This window comes from Dreissena polymorpha, chromosome 2 (genome assembly GCF_020536995.1).
Source record: "Dreissena polymorpha isolate Duluth1 chromosome 2, UMN_Dpol_1.0, whole genome shotgun sequence".
NCBI lineage: Eukaryota > Metazoa > Mollusca > Bivalvia > Myida > Dreissenidae > Dreissena > Dreissena polymorpha.
The window spans coordinates 11,456,385-11,480,388 of record NC_068356.1 but is presented as its reverse complement, the minus strand read 5'-3'; the positions used below and the strand labels follow the sequence as shown (position 1 = coordinate 11,480,388).

At 38.6% G+C, this 24,004-nt stretch overlaps 1 protein-coding gene across 1 annotated transcript in view; it reads right to left on the bottom strand.

Moving 5' to 3' along the window:
• Window positions 1-2,957: 2,957 nt before the first annotated feature.
• The window catches only part of LOC127865834 (lysine-specific histone demethylase 1A-like), a 32,004-nt gene continuing 10,957 nt past the window's right edge, over window positions 2,958-24,004 (bottom strand). Inside the window, exons 8-19 of the mRNA XM_052405866.1 lie at window positions 23,313-23,407; window positions 21,509-21,651; window positions 19,089-19,179; window positions 18,634-18,768; window positions 18,329-18,402; window positions 14,301-14,449; window positions 13,534-13,629; window positions 12,875-13,077; window positions 12,415-12,515; window positions 7,914-8,055; window positions 7,298-7,379; window positions 2,958-3,604 (exon numbers count right to left, since the gene is read on the bottom strand). Coding sequence (XP_052261826.1) covers window positions 3,390-3,604; window positions 7,298-7,379; window positions 7,914-8,055; window positions 12,415-12,515; window positions 12,875-13,077; window positions 13,534-13,629; window positions 14,301-14,449; window positions 18,329-18,402; window positions 18,634-18,768; window positions 19,089-19,179; window positions 21,509-21,651; window positions 23,313-23,407 — 1,526 coding nt within the window. The 3' untranslated portion in view covers window positions 2,958-3,389. The remainder of the gene's footprint in view (window positions 3,605-7,297; window positions 7,380-7,913; window positions 8,056-12,414; window positions 12,516-12,874; window positions 13,078-13,533; window positions 13,630-14,300; window positions 14,450-18,328; window positions 18,403-18,633; window positions 18,769-19,088; window positions 19,180-21,508; window positions 21,652-23,312; window positions 23,408-24,004) is intronic.

Genomic DNA, 24,004 nt, shown 5'->3' with positions numbered 1-24,004 from the left:
CTATTGTCTACCCAAGGTTTTCTATTATTTGACCTAGTGACCTAGTTTTTGACCCCAGGTGACCCAAATACAATCCCAACCCAGATTTCATCAAGATAAACATTCTGATAAAATTTTATAAAGATTGGATGAAAACTGTGACCTCTATTGTCTACACAAGGTTTTTCTATTATTTGACCTAGTATCCTAGTTTTTGACCCCAGATGACCAAAATACAATCCCAACCCAGATTTCATCAAGATAAACATTTTGACCAAATTTCATAAAGATTGGATGAAAACTGTGACCTCTATTGTCTATACAAGGTTTCTCTATTATTTGACCTAGTGACCTAGTTTTTGACCCCAGATGACCCAAATACAATCCCAACCCAGATTTCATCAAGATAAACATTCTGACCAAATTTCATAAAGATTGGATGAAAACTGTGACATCTACTGTCTTCACTAACAAATTGTTGACAGTTTTTATATTATTTGACCTAGTGACCTAGTTTTTGACCTCAGATGACCCAAATACAATCCCAACCCAGATTTCATCAAGATAAACATTCTGGCCAAATTTCATAAAGATTTGATGAAAACTGCGACCTCTACTGTCTACACAAGGTTTTTCTATTATCTGACCTAGTTTTTGACCTAGTGACCTAGTTTTTGACTCGAGATGACCCAAATACAATCCCAACCCAGATTCCATCAAGATAAACATTCTGACCAAATTTCATAAAGATTGGATGAAAACTGTGACCTCTACTGTCTACACAAGGTTTTTCTATTATTTGACCTAGTTTTTGACCTAGTGACCTAGTTTTTGATCCCAGATGACCCAAATACAATCCCAACCCAGATTTCATCAAGATAAACATTTTGACCAAATTTGATAAAGATTGGATGAAAACTGCGACCTCTATTGTCTTCGCAAGGTTTTTCTATTATTTGACCTATTATGTGACCTAGTTTTTGACCTAGTTTTTGACCCCAGATGACCCAAATACGATCCCAACCCAGATTTCATCAAGATAAACATTCTGACGAAATTTCACAAAGATGGGATAAAAACTGTGCCCTCTACTGTCTACACAAACAAATTGTTGACGGACGCACACACGCACACACAACGGACGCCGGATAACACGGTGACATAAGCTCACCATGTCACTTCGTGACAGGTGAGCTAAAAATGTAAACAAAAGTTTAACTGTAATTTTTTTCACTTGTCAGTGTCAAACCACACATTAGTGTAAGTAGATAAAAAATATACTACGGGAGTGCACATAACATGCCTTATTATGAGTATATTTCTTCACTATCGAAATATATCGTATGTTAATATTTGATTTAAACGCAGTTTTCTTTCAACACATTTAAATCACACTTTCATAGCCACGTCATGCGAAAATGGGTCTTGTGCTTTTCGGCCAGCGTTTCTTAAACCCAACATGTGCATTGGCTCAGTCAGGTCAGAGGCGATGCTGTTCGCTATAAAATCACTCAATATGTTATGGTCTTATTATGCATCTCCTGACCAGACTGAGAGATGCGCAGGCTGAATGGGCTATATATATGATGGGAGCATATGGAATACGACCCACTTTCGCATGACGAGGGTCATCAAAAATCTCATTGCGTATTGTAAATGGCACATTTTCGCACACTGCTTTTCGATACAAAATTGAATTCAAAATAGCAAACTTGTAAATAAGGGCAGCCTATCCAGGCGTTCAGGAATGATGTCCAGACGTGCTGACCGAGTATGGCAAACATTTTGGTTGGATAATTAAACGATTTTCCTCTTATCGTGACACTTTACTATTTTGGTAATAATTGTTTTCACATCTTGAAAGCAAAACTGAAATTCTGCGAGATAGATTTTAACGCGTAATTGTAACTGGGCCACAATTTGTGTCCTTTGAACATTCAGAGAGTAGTCAGAAATCCTTACACTGAACAGTGCTACATCCTTGGCGCTGAGCACAGACACAATGATGTAGCCAAAGTTCAGAGGTTTTATCTAGAATCAGCCTATGAAATATTCGGAAATATTCATGCTTGTCTGCTGGCGTTATGTAAAAGTCATTTAGATGAAAAGCCCAGTACAACAGTACGCCGAAAAAGTGCATTAGTGCTCTATACCTATGTTTAGGTAAGAGTTGTTGACACCGTGTGAACTGCTAGGGTTACAAGTAATGCATAAACAACAATGTACGGGTCAACAGGGCTGTCTTGATGACTACCTAATTCGTGAGTAAAAAGAATTGCTCGCAGATTTATCTTTTAGTTATTTTCATCAATGATCTTGTATAGTTTGAATTTGTATATGGTGTCAAAAATCAAGTTTTGTAAAGTGAATTTTCATCGTGTAATTATATTCTTAGTGAGATAGGTATTCAATACTCCAACAATATTCATTTAATATGATGGTGATTGCAAATTGTCTTTATATTCAGTTCTCTTTCATCATACTTTCTATGCTTTTAGAACGTCCAAAAAAGGCCATGTTCCTTTATTTAGTCTAAGTTATCTCTATGAAATAAATAGGATGATAAAAAGTGCACACAAAGCTTGACCCGTTCGTTATGACACACTCTTCATAAATGTGAATGGTGTGTGTTCATTTCAAACTTGCAATTAAATTTGAAAAATGAATTGCGTCTTAAATTATGCAATAGCGAACAACTTCAGTGCCTTCAGCGCTTCGATTTCAGTACAAAATTTACACACACACAAATGGACATAAAGTTATTCTTGCATATGTATTTGGGCAGGTATTTACATAAACATTCTTATACAGGTTGTGAGTTTAAATTCAAGGATTTTCCTAAAGTTTTTTTTCTTGATTTACATTACAAATAAATAAATGTCACTTTGTCACATTAATCAGACGGAAATAAATTAAAATACCAGTATGCAGATCAGATGCAAACAATGGCTACTAGGACCCTGAGAACAAGACAATAGTGTGTTTCAAATGTTTATTTTTAAGCAATTATCAAAACTCGTTTCATCTTAAACAAAAAGCACTTATAAGTAATAGTTCAAAACAAAAGTGTGAACACAGTAACAAATCTTACAAAGATCTATTCATATGGCTCTACCAACCACTAGTAGAACACACATTTCCTCACTCAAATCCACTGTAAAAACTGCCTAGTTTTTTTCGCCTTTTCCACATTTCCAAATTCCATTGTGCTGTCAAAATAACTTTCTACAGGAAAGTGAAAACCTGACAACAACATTAAGTGGTATGTAGAGGTGGGGATAAAAAAGTATCTGCACTACATTTTTTAGTGGTACGATTCAATTCATACAGCTTCTGTCCATCTCCTGCACTACACTTGAAGAACTACCAAATAATACTGGTTGCAAGTTCACAATCTACCCCACACATGATCATGTGGCTGTTGTTGAAGGCTGTCTGTTAGGGAGTGCGTACGGAGCGCCCAGGAACTGGTCAGCAATGCGGCCTGACTCCCTGAGGGCACTCAGTAGGGCTCCATGCACAGTGGCCGGGTAGTTCCTGATAGTGTGCTCTCCCGCAAAAAACAGTCGAGGCATGGCGCCTTGCTGGGGGGAGATGGGTGTTGCCATCAGGTCATAGTCATTACCTGCAAGCAGAAATGTTCACTGGTAATAACAGTTGTTACATATGTTGTAAGTTCATAATAATTATCCAACTACAAATCATATTGACAACTAAACAAGAGCACCGCCTTGCGGATGCAGACCGCTCATCTATTTTTCTTTTTTAAGGTGAAGGGAACTATCTCAATATTTCAATCAAAAAAGATGGATGGGTGGGGTGGAGAGGGGTGTATTGTGTGGGGGTGTGGTAAGGTATTACATTATCTTCTAAAAGTAAGAAATAAAAAAAGCAAAAACAAAATAAATAACAATTTGGGGGGGGGGAGTGTGAGGGTGTGGTCATTTATAAGATGATCTTAAAAAAAAAAAAAAAAAAATTGGGTGTTTTTTTTTGAGGGGGGATTCGGGGGGGGGGGGGGGGGGGGGGCATGGGGGATGGTTTGGGTGGAGTCTACTGTAGTATGTCATGTAAGAGTTGTTTTGTCAAATTATCAATCAAATCTGATCATAAATACAAAGTCATGGCAATTTAATTATTTGACATTGAGAGTCAAGGTCATTCAAAGGTCAAGGTAAAATTCAACTTGCCAGGTACAGTACCCTCATGATAGTATGACAGTATTTTAATTTTGAAAGCAATAGCCTTGATACTTTAGAAGTAAAGTGGATCGAAACACAAAATTTAACCATATATTCAAAGTTACGAAGTCAAAAAAGGGCCATTATTCCGTCAAAATGACAACCAGATTTATGCAACTTGTTCTGTACAGTCCCCTTATGATAGTTTGTGAGTGTTCCAAGTCTAAAAGCAATAGCTATATGATGCTTTAGGAGTAAAGCGGCCCAAAACACAAAACTTAACGGCATTTTTAATTTTATGACAATAGCTCTTTTTTTTTTTTTTTAAATAGATGAGCTAAAAAGAACATTAACATGTCCACTTCTGCGCCGCTTTGATTTAGTTTCTTTGACCTTGAAGGATGACCTTGACCTTTTACCACTCAAAATGTGCAGCTCCACGAGATATAGCAAAAGTTATTGCAAAATGTTAAACTTGGCGCAAACAAACCAACAGACAGACAGGGCAAAAACAATATGTCCCCCCACTATAGTGGTGGGGGACATAAAAATAATTTTTCATTTAAATTTGTAAAGCTTGAACCAAACCAAAAATATTGTCCTCACAAAACAAAAGATTGCCAAGCAAAATGGTCCCCTACTGGTGAAACTCCAACATTGTCAGTAAAAAAAATTATTTGTTGCCATAGCAACCAGAATTCTTGATGAATGAACAAAATAAAATGACATGCATAATCTCCATATTGCCATCTATCCATGGTTCAAAGTTTCATGAAAAACAAGGGCTGTTTGTAAAACATGCATGCCCCCCAAATGGGCTGTCACTTGTAGTGGCAGCCATTGTGTGAATACGTTTTTTGGCACTGTGACCTTGACCTTTGACCTAGTGACCTGAAAATCAATAGGGGTCATCTGCGAGTCATGATCAATGTACCTATGAAGTTTCATGATCCTAGGCGTAAGCTTTCTTGTGTTATCATCAGGAAACCATTTTACTGTGTCAAATCACATTGACCTCTGACCTAGTGACCTAAAAGTCAATAGGGGTCATCTGCGAGTCATGATCAATGTACCTATGAAGTTTCATGATCCTAGGCGTGAGCGTTCTCGAGTTATCATCCGGAAACCATTTTTCTAAGTTGTGTCACCTTGACCTTTGACCTAGTGACCTGAAAATCATTAGGGGTCATCTGCGAGTCATGATCAATGTACCTATGAAGTTTCATGATCCTAGGCATAAGTGTTCTTGAGTTATCATCTGGAAACCATTTTTCTTAGTTGAGTCACCGTGACCTTGACCTTTGACCTAGTGACCTGAAAATCATTAGGGGTCATCTGGGAGTCATGATCAATGTACTTGAAGTTTCATGATCCTAGGCATAAGCGTTCTTGAGTTATCATCTGGAAACCATTTTACTATTTCGGGTCATCATGACCTTGACCTTTGACCTAGTTACCTGAAAATCAATAGGGGTCACATGCGAGTCATGATCAATGTACCTATGAAGTTTTATGATCCTAGGCATAAGCATTCTTGAGTTATCATCCTGAAAATCATTAGGGGTCATCTGGGAGTCATGATCAATGTACTTGAAGTTTCATGATCCTAGGCATAAGCGTTCTTGAGTTATCATCTGGAAACCATATTACAATTTCGGGTCACCCTGAACTTGACCTTTGACCTAGTGACCTCAAAATCAATAGGGGTCATCTGCGAATCATGATCAATGTACCTATGAAGTTTCATGATTCTAGGCCAATGCTTTCTTGAGTTATCATCCGGAAACCATCTGGTGGACGGACATACAGACCGACATGAGCAAAACAATATACCCCCTCTTCTTAGAAGGGGGGCATAAATATGAAAAACTTTTAAAGTTATCGCAGGATCCAGAAAATTGTGACTGACTGACAGACAGAGCGCAAACCATAAGTCCCCTCGGGTTTCAACGGTAGGGGACAAAAAACGTACTTATTATGTTATCAAATAAAAACACATTCAGTTTTGCACTCAGCAAGTGTATCAAAAATATGAAGTTGTGAGTTGTCTCTATTAAAACAAGGGCTGTTTGTAAAACATGCATGCCCCTCATATGGGCTGTCAGTTGCAGTGACAGCCATTGTGTAAATACGTTTTTTGGCACTGTGACCTTGACCTTTGACCTAGTGACCTGAAAGTCAATAGGAGTCATCTGCGAGTCATGATCAATGTACCTATGAAGTTTCATGATCCTAGGCGTAAGTGTTCTTGAGTTATCATCCGGAAACCATTTTTCTAAGTTGAGTCACCTTGACCTTTGACCTAGTGACCTGAAAATCATTAGGGGTCATCTGCGAGTCATGATCAATGTACCTATGAAGTTTCATGATCCTAGGCATAAGTGTTCTTGAGTTATCATCCGGAAACCATTTTGCTATTTCGGGTCACCGTGACCTTGACCTTTGACCTCGTGACCTCAAAATCAATAGGGGTCATCTGCGAGTCATGATCAATGTACCTATGAAGTTTCATGATCCTAGGCATAAGCGTTCTTGATTTATCATTTGAAAACCATTTTACTAATTCGGGTCAACGGACCTTGACCTTTGACCTAGTGACATCAAAATCAATAGGGGTCATCTGCGAGTCATGATCAATATACCTATGAAGTTTCATGATCCTAGGCCTAAGCGTTCTTGAGTTATCTTTCGGAAACCATCTGGTGGACAGACATACGGACATACGGACCGACATGAGCAAAACAATATATCCCCTCTTCTTCGAAGGGGGGCATTATAACAGTTGAGAGTTTATAACATCAACTAAAAGGCCAAAACCAGTAGCTTGAATCAAAGTCACAAACATGTACTGATTATATGACCCCCTTCATACTAAAACGGGTGTTATGCCAAATGCTATTGAGAAAATGAAATTTTTCATGACTTTATAGTTGACAAGGAAGCTCCAGACTAGACTGTGCTAATTCGCAGGCTGGTCTGGATTTATGGTGGAAGCATATGGAATAAGACACATTTTCGCATGACATAGCTCATATCTGATGAATAAATATAACCTGTCTCTTGTTACTGGAAACATTGTATTGGTTTTATGTACAATGTCATGTTAACAACAAACGTAACACCTCAACTCCTGTTACCTGAGGAGCCTGCGGCTACAAATGAGTATGATCCCCTGGCCCAGGGGTCTGCACGCCATCTCGTCACCAGGGTCTCCTTGGGCTGCAGTACAAAGGAACAGGCATCAGCAACAGAAGTAACTCACACAGACAGGGTGTCCTAACAGTCTGTACAGTTTGTCAAACCAGGCGCCAGATACCAAACATTAAATTAGCATAATATTTACGTGTTATTATGATGTGTACATTATTGATGTCATTCGAATGTCCAGTTTTAAAGCTGTTAATTACGGAAATGGATTTACATTGTGAAATATGTTATTCCAATCCTATAGATTGTCATTTATAAAGGAAAACCCCCCATTTTTTGCGTCTGATTATCAAGGTGCATAATAAAACTATTATATCATGGGTTTCATAAGTTTTGAAGTAGATCAATGATTTGAGAAAGTATGAGTGGAATTTAAAAAAAGTTAATTTTCACTTGAGCTCTAAAGTAGCCAGGTGCCATTAAATATTTTGAAAAGATTAACAGTAGTATACCAGTCTCCAAGGTCTAATTAAATTGCTTTTCTTTCTTTACAAAACATTGCAGGGAAAACTATTTGGCAACAAAACTATATTATGTCCAATTTACCTGTGGGACAACATTGTTTCCAAAGATTCCCTTTAGGACTGCGATACAGCGCCCCACAATCACATCGTCACTGACATTCTCCATAATGGCAGCAGCTTCGCCGGCAACCAGCGCTAATAACACTGGAGCCTTGTACAGGTTCCTGAATAATACAACACATAAACTAGATATGTCAAACTATGCATTAAAAAAAATAAAACATAATTTAGTAAAAAAATAACAGGTTATTAAATTTATTCACTTCTTACTTCAAATTAAATGAATTTTAGCATTATTCAATCATTTTTTTAACCAAATGTCAATTAGAAGGGTATTTTTACAACATTATGTATTGCAATGTACCACTGTATAAAATGTAGTAAACAACAATTGCTGTCGCTGTTAGTTCCAAATGCCCCCTAAGTATCATTTTGACCCACAGCATGGCCTTTAAAGTTGGGGAAAACCAACTACAGTGGAAACCCTCTAAACCGGATCCTCTTTATACCGCAATCCTCTCTAAACCAGACACATTGTCCGGTCCCATTTTTGTCTCTATAAAACCATGCATAAAATATCTCCTCAAGACCGGAATCCCCTCAATTCCGAATACCGGTCATTCTTTGGATCAAAATTGGGACGTTCCATACGTAATTGTACCTCTCTTTACCGGTCAGGACCAGTTTTTGCACCTCATAGAGTAAAAAATGCTTGAATAGCGGATTAAAGACGTGTGAAATTAATAAATATGGTTGAAAATTTAGCAAACTATAAAAATCACAAAACAATTTAAAGACACTGTCTGTGATGTAAATATCGATCAATAGAAGTTATAATACTGATTATCATTACTGATAACAAACATAGGGTTCTTTTGTGTGACAATGAAATGTATGCAAGTGTTCAGGAAATGATCAACAAGGTAAAGAAGACTATTGTGTGTGATAGATGTTTGAAAAAACAGATCGTTTTTGACACGTTTATCAGTCTGAAAGTCACCTAAAACATGCATATAACTGTGTTCGTTTTTCAGGGTGCACTGTTTGATCTATGTTGTGACTGATATTGCTTTTGAATCAACAGATTAAGTCATATGTGTTGTTCTTATGTGATGCAATATGAATAAATGTTATATAAATAAACTATTAAAATTTGCTGAAAGTGTGTGTTCCTTCCACATAAGGCTATGTAATTGACCTTCTCGAAAGTAAAATAGTCTATTTCCCCTCAAAACCGGAATCCTCTCTAAACCGGAATTTCCTCTCGGTCCCCAGGGGTTCCACTGTAGTTGTATTTATATTGAAGAACAGACTCAATAGAAACAAATGTACTCTCTTCATTTTAATCAATAATATACTTATAGTTATACTTTGCACAAGAAAACACAAAAGTGAACTTTCCTTCAATTTGTTCAATCCAACATCCAAGTTTCATTTAAATACTTTTCATAGAAAGAAAGTTATGCTCCACACAAGAAAATTAAGTAAAGCAGAAATCCCCATCAACCTTTCCCTGCTAGTGTACAGTCTTACTACACTTACCAGAAGAGAAAGAGTTCCCCTCCACTGGCTCCCTGCACTATCTGCCTGCTAGTGTACAGTCTAACTACACTTACCAGAAGAGAAAGAGTTCCCCTCGACTGGCTCCCTGCACTATCTGCCTGCTAGTGTACAGTCTATCTACACTTACCAGAAGAGGAAGAGCTCCCTTCGACTGGCTCCCTGCACTATCTGCCTGCTAGTGTACAGTCTAACTACACTTACCAGAAGAGAAAGAGTTCCCCTCGACTGGCTCCCTGCACTATCTGCCTGCTAGTGTACAGTCTAACTACACTTACCAGAAGAGAAAGAGTTCCTCGGCTAGTGTACAGTCTAACTACACTTACCAGAAGAGGAAGAGTTTCCCTCGACTGGCTCCCTGCACTATCTGCCTGCCAGTGTACAGTCTAACTACACTTACCAGAAGAGAAAGAGTTCCCCTCGACTGACTCCCTGCACTATCTGCCTGCCAGTGTACAGTCTAACTACACTTACCAGAAGAGAAAGAGTTCCCCTCGACTGGCTCCCTGCACTATCTGCCTGCTAGTGTACAGTCTAACTACACTTACCAGAAGAGAAAGAGTTCCCCTCGACTGGCTCCCTGCACTATCTGCCTGCTAGTGTACAGTCTATCTACACTTACCAGAAGAGGAAGAGCTCCCTTCGACTGGCTCCCTGCACTATCTGCCTGCTAGTGTACAGTCTAACTACACTCACCAGAAGAGGAAGAGTTCCCCTCGACTGGCTCCCTGCACTATCTGCCTGCTAGTGTACAGTCTAACTACACTTACCAGAAGAGGAAGAGTTTCCCTCGACTGGCTCCCTGCACTATCTGCCTGCCAGTGAACAGTCAAACTACACTTACCAGAAGAGGAAGAGTTCCCATTGTGTGGCTCCCTGCACTATCTGCCTGCCAGTGAACAGTCAAACTACACTTACCAGAAGAGGTAGAGTTCCCATTGACTGGCTCCCTGCACTATCTGCCTGCCAGTGAACAGTCAAACTACACTTACCAGAAGAGGTAGAGTTCCCATTGACTGGCTCCCTGCACTATCTGCCTGCCAGTGAACAGTCAAACTACACTTACCAGAAGAGGTAGAGTTCCCATTGACTGGCTCCCTGCACTATCTGCCTGCCAGTGTACAGTCTAACTACACTTACCAGAACAGGAAGAGTTCCCCTCGACTGGCTCTCTGCACTATCTGCCTGCTAGTGTACAGTCTTATTACACTTACCAGAAGAGGAAGAGTTCCCCTCGACTGGCTCCCTGCACTATCTGCCTGCCAGTGTACAGTCTTACTATACCCACCAGAAGAGGAAGAGTTCCCCTCGACTGGCTCCCTGCACTATCTGCCTGCTAGTGTACAGTCTAACTACACTTACCAGAAGAGGAAGAGTTCCCCTCGACTGGCTCCCTGCACTATCTGCCTGCCAGTGTACAGTCTTACTACACCCACCAGAACAGGAAGAGTTCCCCTCAACTGGCTCCCTGCACTATCTGCCTGCTAGTGTACAGTCTAACTACACTTACCAGAAGAGGAAGAGTTCCCCTCGACTGGCTCCCTGCACTATCTGCCTGCTAGTGTACAGTCTAACTACACTTACCAGAAGAGGAAGAGTTCCCCTCGACTGGCTCCCTGCACTATCTGCCTGCTAGTGTACAGTCTAACTACACTTACCAGAAGAGAAAGAGTTCCCCTCGACTGGCTCCCTGCACTATCTGCCTGCTAGTGTACAGTCTAACTACACTTACCAGAAGAGAAAGAGTTCCTCGGCTAGTGTACAGTCTAACTACACTTACCAGAAGAGGAAGAGCTTCCCTCGACTGGCTCCCTGCACTATCTGCCTGCCAGTGTACAGTCTAACTACACTTACCAGAAGAGAAAGAGTTCCCCTCGACTGACTCCCTGCACTATCTGCCTGCCAGTGTACAGTCTAACTACACTTACCAGAAGAGAAAGAGTTCCCCTCGACTGGCTCCCTGCACTATCTGCCTGCTAGTGTACAGTCTAACTACACTTACCAGAAGAGAAAGAGTTCCCCTCGACTGACTCCCTGCACTATCTGCCTGCTAGTGTACAGTCTATCTACACTTACCAGAAGAGGAAGAGCTCCCTTCGACTGGCTCCCTGACTATCTGCCTGCTAGTGTACAGTCTAACTACACTCACCAGAAGAGGAAGAGTTCCCCTTGACTGGCTCCCTGCACTATCTGCCTGCTAGTGTACAGTCTAACTACACTTACCAGAAGAGGAAGAGTTTCCCTCGACTGGCTCCCTGCACTATCTGCCTGCCAGTGAACAGTCAAACTACACTTACCAGAAGAGGAAGAGTTCCCATTGTCTGGCTCCCTGCACTATCTGCCTGCCAGTGAACAGTCAAACTACACTTACCAGAAGAGGTAGAGTTCCCATTGACTGGCTCCCTGCACTATCTGCCTGCCAGTGAACAGTCAAACTACACTTACCAGAAGAGGTAGAGTTCCCATTGACTGGCTCCCTGCACTATCTGCCTGCCAGTGAACAGTCAAACTACACTTACCAGAAGAGGTAGAGTTCCCATTGACTGGCTCCCTGCACTATCTGCCTGCCAGTGTACAGTCTAACTACACTTACCAGAACAGGAAGAGTTCCCCTCGACTGGCTCTCTGCACTATCTGCCTGCTAGTGTACAGTCTTATTACACTTACCAGAAGAGGAAGAGTTCCCCTCGACTGGCTCCCTGCACTATCTGCCTGCCAGTGTACAGTCTTACTATACCCACCAGAAGAGGAAGAGTTCCCCTCGACTGGCTCCCTGCACTATCTGCCTGCTAGTGTACAGTCTAACTACACTTACCAGAAGAGGAAGAGTTCCCCTCGACTGGCTCCCTGCACTATCTGCCTGCTAGTGTACAGTCTAACTACACTTACCAGAAGAGGAAGAGTTTCCCTCGACTGGCTCCCTGCACTATCTGCCTGCTAGTGTACAGTCTAACTACACTTACCAGAAGAGGAAGAGTTCCCCTCGACTGGCCGTGGTGCTGCCAACATGACCAAACAGGTTGGCATTCGGGTCCCAGAAGATTCGGTCGAAACACAACACCACCTGCAATCAACAGAAGCATTGTATATTGAGTGGTCCCAAATAGAATGCTACTATATATATGACAATTTAACTAGTAGTTAACTGGTTGGCAATTCTTTATCAGATTAGTTTTTGGTGCTCAACCCACACATTCAAATTAAATTTTAAGTATTTTACTTCAACACAATAATTTACCTGTACAGCATTGTATTGATTGAATCTTTCAATTTGTTTACAAACATATGTACTGAAAATTTGTCCAGTTGTTCTTATTCTTATGATAAATTGATTTTCAACAATGCTTTTTACAAGATAAAGTATAGTGATAGGAATAAAATACTCCATGTAAAACAATTTAACGCCACTTTTACCCCACAGACCTTGTTGAGATTTCCAAAGCCCATCCTCTGAATGGCAGCTGACTTCCACTCAGGCAGGGGTGGGGTGAACTGCACACTGTTGATGCCCCCTCCCCTCACACACTCCTTCATTACCCCCAATGGTAGCGTACACAACACTGCGTCACCCTTCAGGGTCTGTTGACTACTGTTGTTCTTAGCATTGCTTGTCACCACCTCCACACCTGCATGGGATATAATGAGGGAAATGAAACCAAGGAAAAATATGAACACTGTTGATTTCAGGTACGAGTATCCTCTGTGCTCCATTAAAGATCAATTTTTCATTTTGCTTTTTTGGGTATGACCATATGCATGTATAACTGAAGTGACTTATGAACATGCTATGTGCCAAACTGTATGTGCATATTGAACTTTTTAAGAAATTTATTAATCAATATGTTTATGAAACAACATTATCAAGAGAAAAAAAGAATGCTTCTTTATTGACTATTTAAAATCAATAATAAATAGTAAATGGTTTTTAATTCAGTAACAACTTTTTTGAGAATTTAATAAGGAAACAAAACATTTATCTTGGCACAGAACATTTTAAAGTTTGATACTATTATGTCTTAAAATGAAATAACAATACACACACACATGATAATGATTATGACGCAGAGAGACTGCCCTAATACCTGATGTTGTGCATTTGATCTGCCTCACAGCAGTGTTCAACTTGATGTCCAGGCCCTCAGCCAACGCCACCGGTACACAGGAATATCCATTGCGTACTGAAACATAGGGGCCAAATAAGGGGCTCCAGCCAACACAGTATAATGATTTAAGCCTTAATATTGAAACCATCAATAAAATATATCATGATTACAAAAGAGCTGCACTCCATCACACAAAATTGTTAACTGGCAAGCACGGGATGAAATGAGACAGAATTTGACCTGCAGATATGTTAAACAAGCTCAAAGTTTTCTTAATTGTGGCAAAACAGTCCCCTTTTGCTATCCCAGTTACATTAACATGAGGGCTATGAGAGAACACATGAGTTTAAGGTACATCAAATGTCTAAAATTGACTTGGTGACCCAACTTATGGAAACACCTGACCATGATTCACAATTGTCTTAGATATGGTGTTAAGACCAAGTTTCTTGAAGATTGAGTTACAAAAGTGGCGTCTAGAATGAACACTCAAGACCAAGATTCGAACTCGGCCCAGTGAGCTTTAAGTTGACCACACACAATGGACACAAGCCGGATAAAGGGTGATCACAACAGCAAAACGTAAGCACTTCATGCTCAAGTGAGTTAAAATTAAGGATATTATTTGAGAAAATTAAAGCAGTATTTTTCAATTAAGTATTACTTCATGCTACCTTAATTATTTATTATTTAATTAATACTTAATGATTGCATTAAAACCTCCCAGCCATCATTGAGCCTCCTACCAGTAAGATGGCTGCCTGAGAACTCAAAGTCGTCATCCTGGTCCCAGTGTTTCAGGGAGAGCAGGGAGAGGGGCGTGGCATTGGCAAACTCCAGGTTGGCAAAGTGCCAGTCCAGAATCTGACGGTCCCGAGACGACAAATACACATCACTGCGGAGAAGAGAAACTTGCAGTTTGGAATGCCATACAGTGGGTGACAATTTTAGTTAGCACAATCTAATATAAATAGAGCGGCGTCTGGCTTCTCCGAATAGGGTCTAAGTCCGGATACTTTAAGCCAATCAGAAATTAATTCATATTTAACCTCTTGGTAGTCATTATCTATGCATGAGCAGAAAGCGCGATTTTTCTTTTCCGGTTTGGCAAAGTTTCAAGGCGCGGATATTTTGAAAACTAGAACAACAATCACTTGTTATGAAGGTAAGAATTCTCTTTCACGTTCTTACTGGGTATGCTAAGCAACCTTGATGACATTATTTTCGAATAATTTTGTTTAGATTAAAGCTTGAAAGCGTACAAGTGAATTATGTTATGTAAAGAGGTAACAGTCATAAAGGACAAGTATAAATGTGACGTCATGCGATTAATATGGGTATTACGTAGGTATCCGAAAGAGCTGATATTAAATTCAATAGTCTGCTCTTGCGGATCCTGTTTTTTAGAATGAAACTTTATATAAATGTATGTAAAAACTTGTACTCACATTAGCAATTGATATTCTATTGACCATGTGTCAATATAAATGGTTTTGAAATAAGGAAGTCTTGTCAATGTATACCTGTCTAAGAAAAAACAACAACACAAAAGTCAAATAGAGTTATTTAGATAATTCTATCAGCCTGGTGTGTTATTAAGACTGTGTATTTTACTTTTAGGATTAGTCTTCCACTAAAGTATGCCAAGGCTGCCCTGGAAAACCCAGTTAGAGCAGTGAAAAGTAATTCTATGGGCTACTTAAAGGCACCCAGGCTCTACGAAGTACCAAGGTCAACGATATTTGACAATGTTAAGGGTCATTCCAGCATCCAATGCACTATGGGGCCACATACAGTTCTCACAGCTGCTGTGAAGAGGATAGTTAAGTGGCTGACACAAATGTCACGTATCGGTTATGGACAGACTTAATATGAACCGATAAGGACTGTTGGCAAAATTGACATGTGCCCTGTATGTACATGTAACCGGTGCGCTCAACACCTGTCTAGATGGGTTAAGTGTGAAAATTGTCAAACACGTTGGCATTATATGTGTGCCGACAGGCTGGAATATGAGTTGTTGGACGAGAAAAAAAAGCAAAGATGGAGTTTGTTTGTCCGATGTGTGATCGACAACATGTTTGAAGCATCAGACACAATTATAAGAAATAGTGATGCTTTTTAAGAATTATCACTTGATTGACTGATTACTAGTATTTGAATGATGTACTGCTGTTGAGTTCGTGTTCCTGTTGATTGCAATAATGTTTACTTGAACAATGGTGTAAAAAGCGTAGGTTATTTGACATAATTAAAACGTTACGTGACTGAAATGAATTTTTTTTAAATGAAATAATTTCGTAAAAGATTAAGCTAGTTTACAATATTTTCATACAAGTTAATTTTGTAAGTAAACCTTTTTGTATTTTTGTATAATGGGCAGTCTCAAGAAAGAAGTGAATACAATTTGATAACGCTATGTTTAACTTAAGATTTGTCTGTGTTTTGTAATGTTTTTTTTTAAAAACCTCATAGGTATCCGAAAGACCCAATGGTATACGAACTAACCTGACAAAAGTTACTTGATGGATCCTAGCATACTTGACATTTTAATACGAGTAACACTAAGCAATTAAGACGAAATGGATGATAAACGGCTGCTTTAGGAAACCAGCTCAAAATCGTTCGGCACTTACGGATATAAAAAAAAACAACCGAAAATAATCTTTAAAGTATCCGGAGACTGCCGACAATGCTCTATACACATTTTATAAATTTAAATAAAAAATGGTATAAACATTTTCAATGCCTTCTCAGACCTAGCTTTAAAAGATGACAGTGGTCATGAATTTTTTTAAATTTTGATAAATGAAGTCAGGGATTTTTGTGCCACACTTGTGAAAACATTCTGAAAAAAAATGAATAAACAGTACTCGAATTTTTATTAAATCGTCTCATACAAAAATGCTCTTTTATAAATAATCCGTGCAGATTTTATCCAGTTTTCTACACTTAATCCCTTTTTTATGTTGAATAATACTTTTGTAGTGCAATCACTTAAAAGTCTTGCTCTTGAAGCAATGTTTCTTAACATACAATGACATGGCACACAGGCTATTGAACATGTGTTATAAACTTTGTTTATGTTAACAGGAGCAAGTATGAATGCAAAGGCTGACATGCAAAACTCTCATTTAACTTAAAGCTGCAAAAGCAATTCATAACAAGGGACAAAATTGTCACAAAACCAGGTTTTCATTGTGAAAAAAAAATCTGATAAAGGGAGAAAACTCAAACTGAACTTTTGAAATGAACAAACAAAATTAACCCCCTTTGTAAGTTTGTTTTTTTTTTAAATCTATTTTTAGTCGTGGCGACCTTGACATTGGAGATATTGACATGATTCTTTCGTGCGACACACCGTCCCATGATGGTGAACAAATGTGCCAAATGATTTTAAAATCTCACAATGAATGACATAGTTATGGCCAGGACAAGCTCATTTATGACCATTTTTGACCTTTGAACTCAAAGTGTGACCTTGACCTTGGAGATATTGACGTAATTATTTCGCGCGACACACCGTCCAATGATGGTGAACAAATGTGCCAAATGATTTTAAAATCTGACAATGAACGACATAGTTATGGCCCGGACAAGCTTGTTCCGCCCGCCCGCTAGCCAGCCAGCCAGCCCGCCCGCATTCGCCAATCTAATAACCAGTTTTTTCCTTGTTAAAAAATGTTATTAATATGCTTGTGCAGTAAAATAAACTGAAGCAAATAATCACTTATTACGCAGAACAAAAGCCTACGTTTTCACATGTGATCTTCCAAAATAAAATCTGTAAAGATATTGTTCACAATTTAATTAAAATTGTGTTAACATTTTTTCAACTACACACATACAAAAGCAAACCATACTTAGTTGAAGCATGTGATGAGTTAAGAAAGTACCCAAAATGATGAGTTGCCCATACATCAAATTGCCACCAAATAGCATGTAAGTGCAAAATAAAACATAATAATATACCTTCTTTGACTAAGGGACAAAAAACATACTGTAATATTCACCAACAGCATGTAATATTGACTAAGGTGAAAGCTTTTTGAGATTATAAAATATTTGTTGCTTGCTAAGACAGCCTGAGCAATTGAACTGGCATTTATTTTGGGATCATTATAATTCATCAAACTATACCATATTCAGGTAATAATTATTTTTCATATATATATATATATATATATATATATATATATATATATATATATATATATATATATATATATATATATATTAAGCCAAAAACTATTTAAAGTGGCCTAAATTTACAAATTTACAATATATGTCCCCTACAGGCTTCACTATTGTCAGAAAGTCCACCATTGTCAGATTTTTTATATTTGTTCCCATAGCAACCAGAATTTGATGTAGGAACAAAAATAAATGACGTGCATAATGTCCATATTGCCATCTATCCATGTTTCAAGTTTCATGAAAAAATATGAAGAACTTTTCAAGTTATCGCAGAATCCAGAAAAGTGTGACAGACAGACAGACACCGGTAGTGGACAAAAACGTTTCACAAGTTTCTAACGGCTTAATTAATCTTAACAAAGCTGAATAAAGGGCAATGTTATTTTTCAAAATAAATATGTGTATATTCCTCCTCTCTATCACACGAAATGTCAATATTCCAGATTACTTTCAAGCAGAAACAATAGTTCATTGTTGAAGTTATACAACACACTAAGCTGCAGTGACAATTCATCTATAATATCTGTCATGTGCACCAACCACTGAGTGTCATTTCAACACTTCTAGACTGCCTTACCTGGGTGGGTTGGACTCGAGCTCTGAGATCTTCTCCTCTATCTCCTTCTGCTGCTCAAGGAGCTGATCATTCTCCTTCAACACACAACACATTTTTTGTTTCTAAGTGTGTGGTGCAAATGGATAAGAAACTTAATCAAACAATCAATTGCGGATTAACTCTTTTGAATCCAGACACTTCACCATTTATCATGCAAATAGAAAATATAAGATGGATGCTTACATCAGTTTTATTTCTTGACAGATTTAAATCAATTTTGTTGTATTTAAGTAAGTGAAATACCCATAAAGCCCTAGTGCACCAACCTTGCAGGCAACCTTGAGGTCTCGTAGCTTGCTCTTGATGAGGAACTCTGCGGTGATGTCCCGGGGAGGTTTAACCTCAGACGCCTCCCTCCACTGACGATGTAACTCCTCTATACGGTCCTTCAGAGTCAAACACTGGCCACGGAGAGAAATACGAACATATGTAACATGTTATCAGACTGAATTGCGTCTCCCACTGTTGCTGAATTATCATAATTAATATATAAAGTGGTTGGAACGATATAAATGTTTCAACCTAAAGAGTAGCATTTTCTTCCGTATAATTTGCTTGAATCTCAGAGATGATCCCTGCATCAATCGGATAGGTGGAAATGTGCTTAAAAATCACACCATTGAAATTTTAATGATCCTAGATGGACTAGAATTTCAAATTAGCAAACAAAAAGCAGAATTATGAGCGATCATTTCTGGTCATACAAGGGATCCTATCTGACCTGTTGGAGGTTCTTCTTGAGTTTCTCCTGCAGTTCAATGATGCTCTTCTGGTGCTCTATCTGCTTCTCCTTTACATGCTTCTCCTGCAGTCTGCAATACAGGGCACCAGCACGTACTCAAACATGTAGCAACAATGACCTGCAGTCTGCAATACAGGGCACCAGCACGTACTCAAACATGTAGTAACAAAGACCTGCAGTCTGCAATACAGGGCACCAGCACGTACTCAAACATGTAGTAACAATGACCTGCAGTCTGCAATACAGGGTACCAGCACGTACTCAAACATGTTGTAACAATGACCTGCAGTCTGAAATACAGGGCACCAGCAAGTACTCCAACATGTAGTAACAATGACCTGCAGTCTGCAATACAGGGCACCAGCAAGTACTCCAACATGTAGTAACAAAGACCTGCAGTCTGCAATACAGGGCACCAGCAAGTACTCAAACATGTAGTAACAAAGACCTGCAGTCTGCAATACAGAATACCAGCACGTACTCGAACATGTTGTAACAACGACCTGCAGTCTGCAATACAGGGCACCAGCACGTACTCAAACATGTAGTAACAATGACCTGCAGTCTGCAAAACAGGGCACCAGCACATACTTAAACATGTAGTAACAATGTATACAGAAAAATTAACATTGTTACCTGCATGTCACTGAAGTCTGGTCTGGATTGAAGTCACAATATGTTGAATACTAAGCCTCAGGGTACCAATTCTCGAACAATTTTTTGATGATTTTATTTAATTTGGCAAACTGCTTCATGTTTTAAAAATTAATTTAAGCTGATATTTCAGGTAAAAGACTACTCTTTCTGAAACTATAAAATGTAAAGAAAACAGGCGTTAATAACTCGACCTTAACGTTGGTCAAATGAAGTTTGTTCTGTTTACAGTTTGCAACCCGTTTGGAACCAATTATCAAACATTCACTAAAGTAAGCCATCAGACATTTGCAACACACACATAAACTGGTAAAATAAATTTATTTACATAGCAACTGATGTGGATAATCATTACTAATATATTTTGTTCATTTAATCGAAAGATACTTATTGATGCTTTGGACAAACATTTTCCTTTTTTGACTTCTCTAACTGCTGCTTGTAGAGCACTGAGTATTTATTTGATTTTCTTCGTGTCATTTGTCGAAAAAAATATATATAAAGAAAATCTAAATAGATGTATTATATTTATGAATAAAATGATTCTTAATAAATGTGGTTGAAAGCAGATCGTTACAAAGTTATGAGATCTTTAGTACGAATTAACCATAAAACAACTTAGTTGTTTGCAACCTAATCCATCAAAATAAAAATAGAAAACAGGGAAAGGTCAAGGATGTTATCGCTTATTTTGACAGTTGTAAACAAAGTGAAAGGTAGTAAAAAGCCTTGAAGGGGAATGAAAACATCGCTCATATTGTTTGGATCTTATAAAACAAAACATTTTGATGACTTATAATGATCTAACTGAATTAACCACTCATTTATCTGGTCAAATATTAAAATTTTACTTGGTTCAATGAATATTCGTCTGCAGTTGCGTTTACGAAGAAGAGGTTGTCAAGTGGGAAGTTTGCCAATAGAATGTATTCATATTGGACTTACTTAGAATGGGACCCGATTTCAAATTAAACAATTCCACCAAAAGTAAATTTTATAATTTATAAAAATCGTTTGAGAATTGGTTCCGTTCGAGAATTGGTACCCTGAGGCTAAGTGCCAACTCAACATGGGCAACATCACAGCAAAACATACACAAAGTAAACTTTCAATACAACCAGAAAATAAAGTAAATGAAATTGAAGTTTTAACAATGGTCTGAACTCCAGCATTTCAAATAATTTATACTATTAATTCATTCTTTATTATGTAAAATTACACTTTCCCATGGACAATGCCGCGTTCTGTCAGCAGTAAGAAGAGGGCTCAATCAATACGGCATCTTTGTGAACATGACAGAGTTCATAAAGAAGATGATGAATTTAAAGACATTCAAGTTTCAAAAGGCTTATTTCTAGGAGAAAAATATGTGAGTAAATTGAAAAGCTGAACTCAATTTTCACAAAGTAGTTTCATTTTAATACGACATGTCCACATTTCTCTCAAAACTCCACTTATGTCAACAACAAGCTGTTATATGGTCAAATTTGATCTTTGACCTAAGAGTGTGATCTTGACCTACGGTAAAAAAACTGTTTAACAAGACACCAATTTAGTTCAAAATCCGAAAATATGGCTTATTCATGGCTGAGACAGGGAGCTTAGCACAGCTGTGCAAACAAACATACTGACTGAGGGGGGGAGGGGGGGGGGCATACAAATGCAATGTGACTAAGTTTAAAATATTGATATGCAGACAAAATCAAAGCACTTATTTCAATGTGTCAAAGAAAGGTGTGGCGTACTTGATTACAGCCTCAAGTGCACAACCCAGGGAGGCCGGTTTCCCGTTGACATAGTTGAAGTCCATTTGGTGTGAAAGGTACGAGGTGGCCTCCAGAAGCCTGTTGAACTCACGCTCCACCATCTCGTCCTTCTCCTTGGGCACCTGTGTCAATATTACTACAATAATATCATTACTATTTATCACTTATTCATTTTTTTATCACAACTGTAACTGTATTACAGAGCAAGACAAGTGTTCATAGGGCAGGGATGTCCCAATATTCCATTTTTGTCTAAAAACTCATCTTAAGTAAAAAAAACACAAGCTGTTTGACGTTTGAACTCTTAATGTGACTTTGACATTTGAGGTAGAGAGACATGTGTCACATCCTACACATAATGCTATGATGGTGAACATTTGTGACAAGTAACTTTAAAATCTATTCATGGCAAGATTATGGGTCAGACAGGAATTTTCAAGCTGGTTTTGGTCAAATTTTAGTTTTTACCTCTGAATTGAATCTTCGCCATTGAGTTCAGTAGATGCGTGTTATACCAAACACTCTCTAACTGATGGTGTTGATTTGTAACATACTTTCAATTGCATCATTATTTACAAGGCCACAGTCCAGAAAAGTTGCTTTATTGTCAAATTAGAACTTTCATCTCTAAATGTGACCTTGACCTTAGAGGTATGTAGACAGGTGACACTCACTTCATATCATTTGATTATGGTTTTACATTTTTGCCAAGATATTTATAAAAAAACATCACTATGTAATAAGTTTCCGCTGAGACAGGAATTTTGACACAGATTTATGGTCAAATTTGACCTTTGACCTATAACTGTTACTTTGACCTTTGAGGTAAGTAGATGGGTGTAACATGCAAAACTTTCTCTTATGAAGGTTGAAATGTGCCAGTTATTTTAAATTTCATCAATATGGACTAGTTTTTGCTGAGACAGAAAGTTTCGCACACAAGGACAGACACCCTTACAGACAGAGCCACATCTTTGTGATGCCTTTTTGAAGGGGAGCACAAAACAATACCATAGATCAATTCATTATTGAACAGACATGCTTAACAATGGATCATCACATCTCAAAACTTTTTAAAGAAACTGACCACATATAACATGACAATTAAATCTTCCACATTCAACTGCGATTTCACATCTCTCCTGCCTATACCTCCCAGCATGTACTCACAGTGCTGCCATTGGTCTTATAGAGAGGACATTTCTGCTTGATCTTGTGAAGACTATACCCCCCAGCATGTACTCACAGTGCTGCCGTTGGTCTCATAGAGAGGACATTTCTGCTTGATCTTGTGAAGACTATACCCCCCAGCATGTACTCACAGTGCTGCCGTTGGTCTCATAGAGGACATTTCTGCTTGATCTTGTGAAGACTATACCCCCCCCCCAGCATGTACTCACAGTGCTGCCATTGGTCTCATAGAGAGGACATTTCTGCTTGATCTTGTGAAGACTATACCCCCCAGCATGTACTCACAGTGCTGCCGTTGGTCTCATAGAGTGGACATTTCTGCTTGATCTTGTGAAGACTATACCCCCCCCCAGCATGTACTCACAGTGCTGCCATTGGTCTCATAGAGAGGACATTTCTGCTTGATCTTGTGAAGACTATACCCCCCAGCATGTACTCACAGTGCTGCGGTTGGTCTCATAGAGAGGACATTTCTGCTTGATCTTGTGAAGACTATACCCCCCAGCATGTACTCACAGTGCTGCCGTTGGTCTCATAGAGTGGACATTTCTGCTTGATCTTGTGAAGACTAAACCCCCCAGCATGTACTCACAGTGCTGCCGTTGGTCTCATAGAGTGGACATTTCTGCTTGATCTTGTGTAGCTCCATATTCACCTGGCGGCTCACCACCGTCATCGGGTTACCACCTGCACCACACAACACATTGAATCAACTCAGTACATGTAGTGAAGATCTTAAATGTTCTTGCCCAACAGTATGGCATTAGGCTATTGTTTTTTCTTTTAATTTTGTGTTAAACATCAAAATCATTTTGTAAAACCTTCCTACTTTTTCACAAAAAAAGTCAAATGCTCTGGGTCATTTCCATGAGACCCAAAGAAGCTAAACTGTTTTGATCAGCTTTTAAGATGCTTCCAGAACCATTTAAGAACTTGGTCATATTATCCTTAGAAAGTATTCTGAGCAAGTTTCATGATGACTGAGCAAAAATCTGGGCCCCTCAAGTGTTCACAAGCTTTTAATTTAATTTGACCCTTTGACCTAGTTTTTGATACATGATCCAGTTTTGAACTGGCCCATATATTATTGAGACAAATGTCCCTATAGGGTGTTCAAAAGACAAAAGACGTAAGTTTTTTCTTTATTCCTTTTAGTCAACCTTGAAACCAAATTGTCTGACCCAACATGACCCATTTTCAGACTAGGCCAAGATATGATACAGACAAATATCTTGCCTATATTTACTTTGAATAAGGATAATACTATTAGCTGACAAAACATAA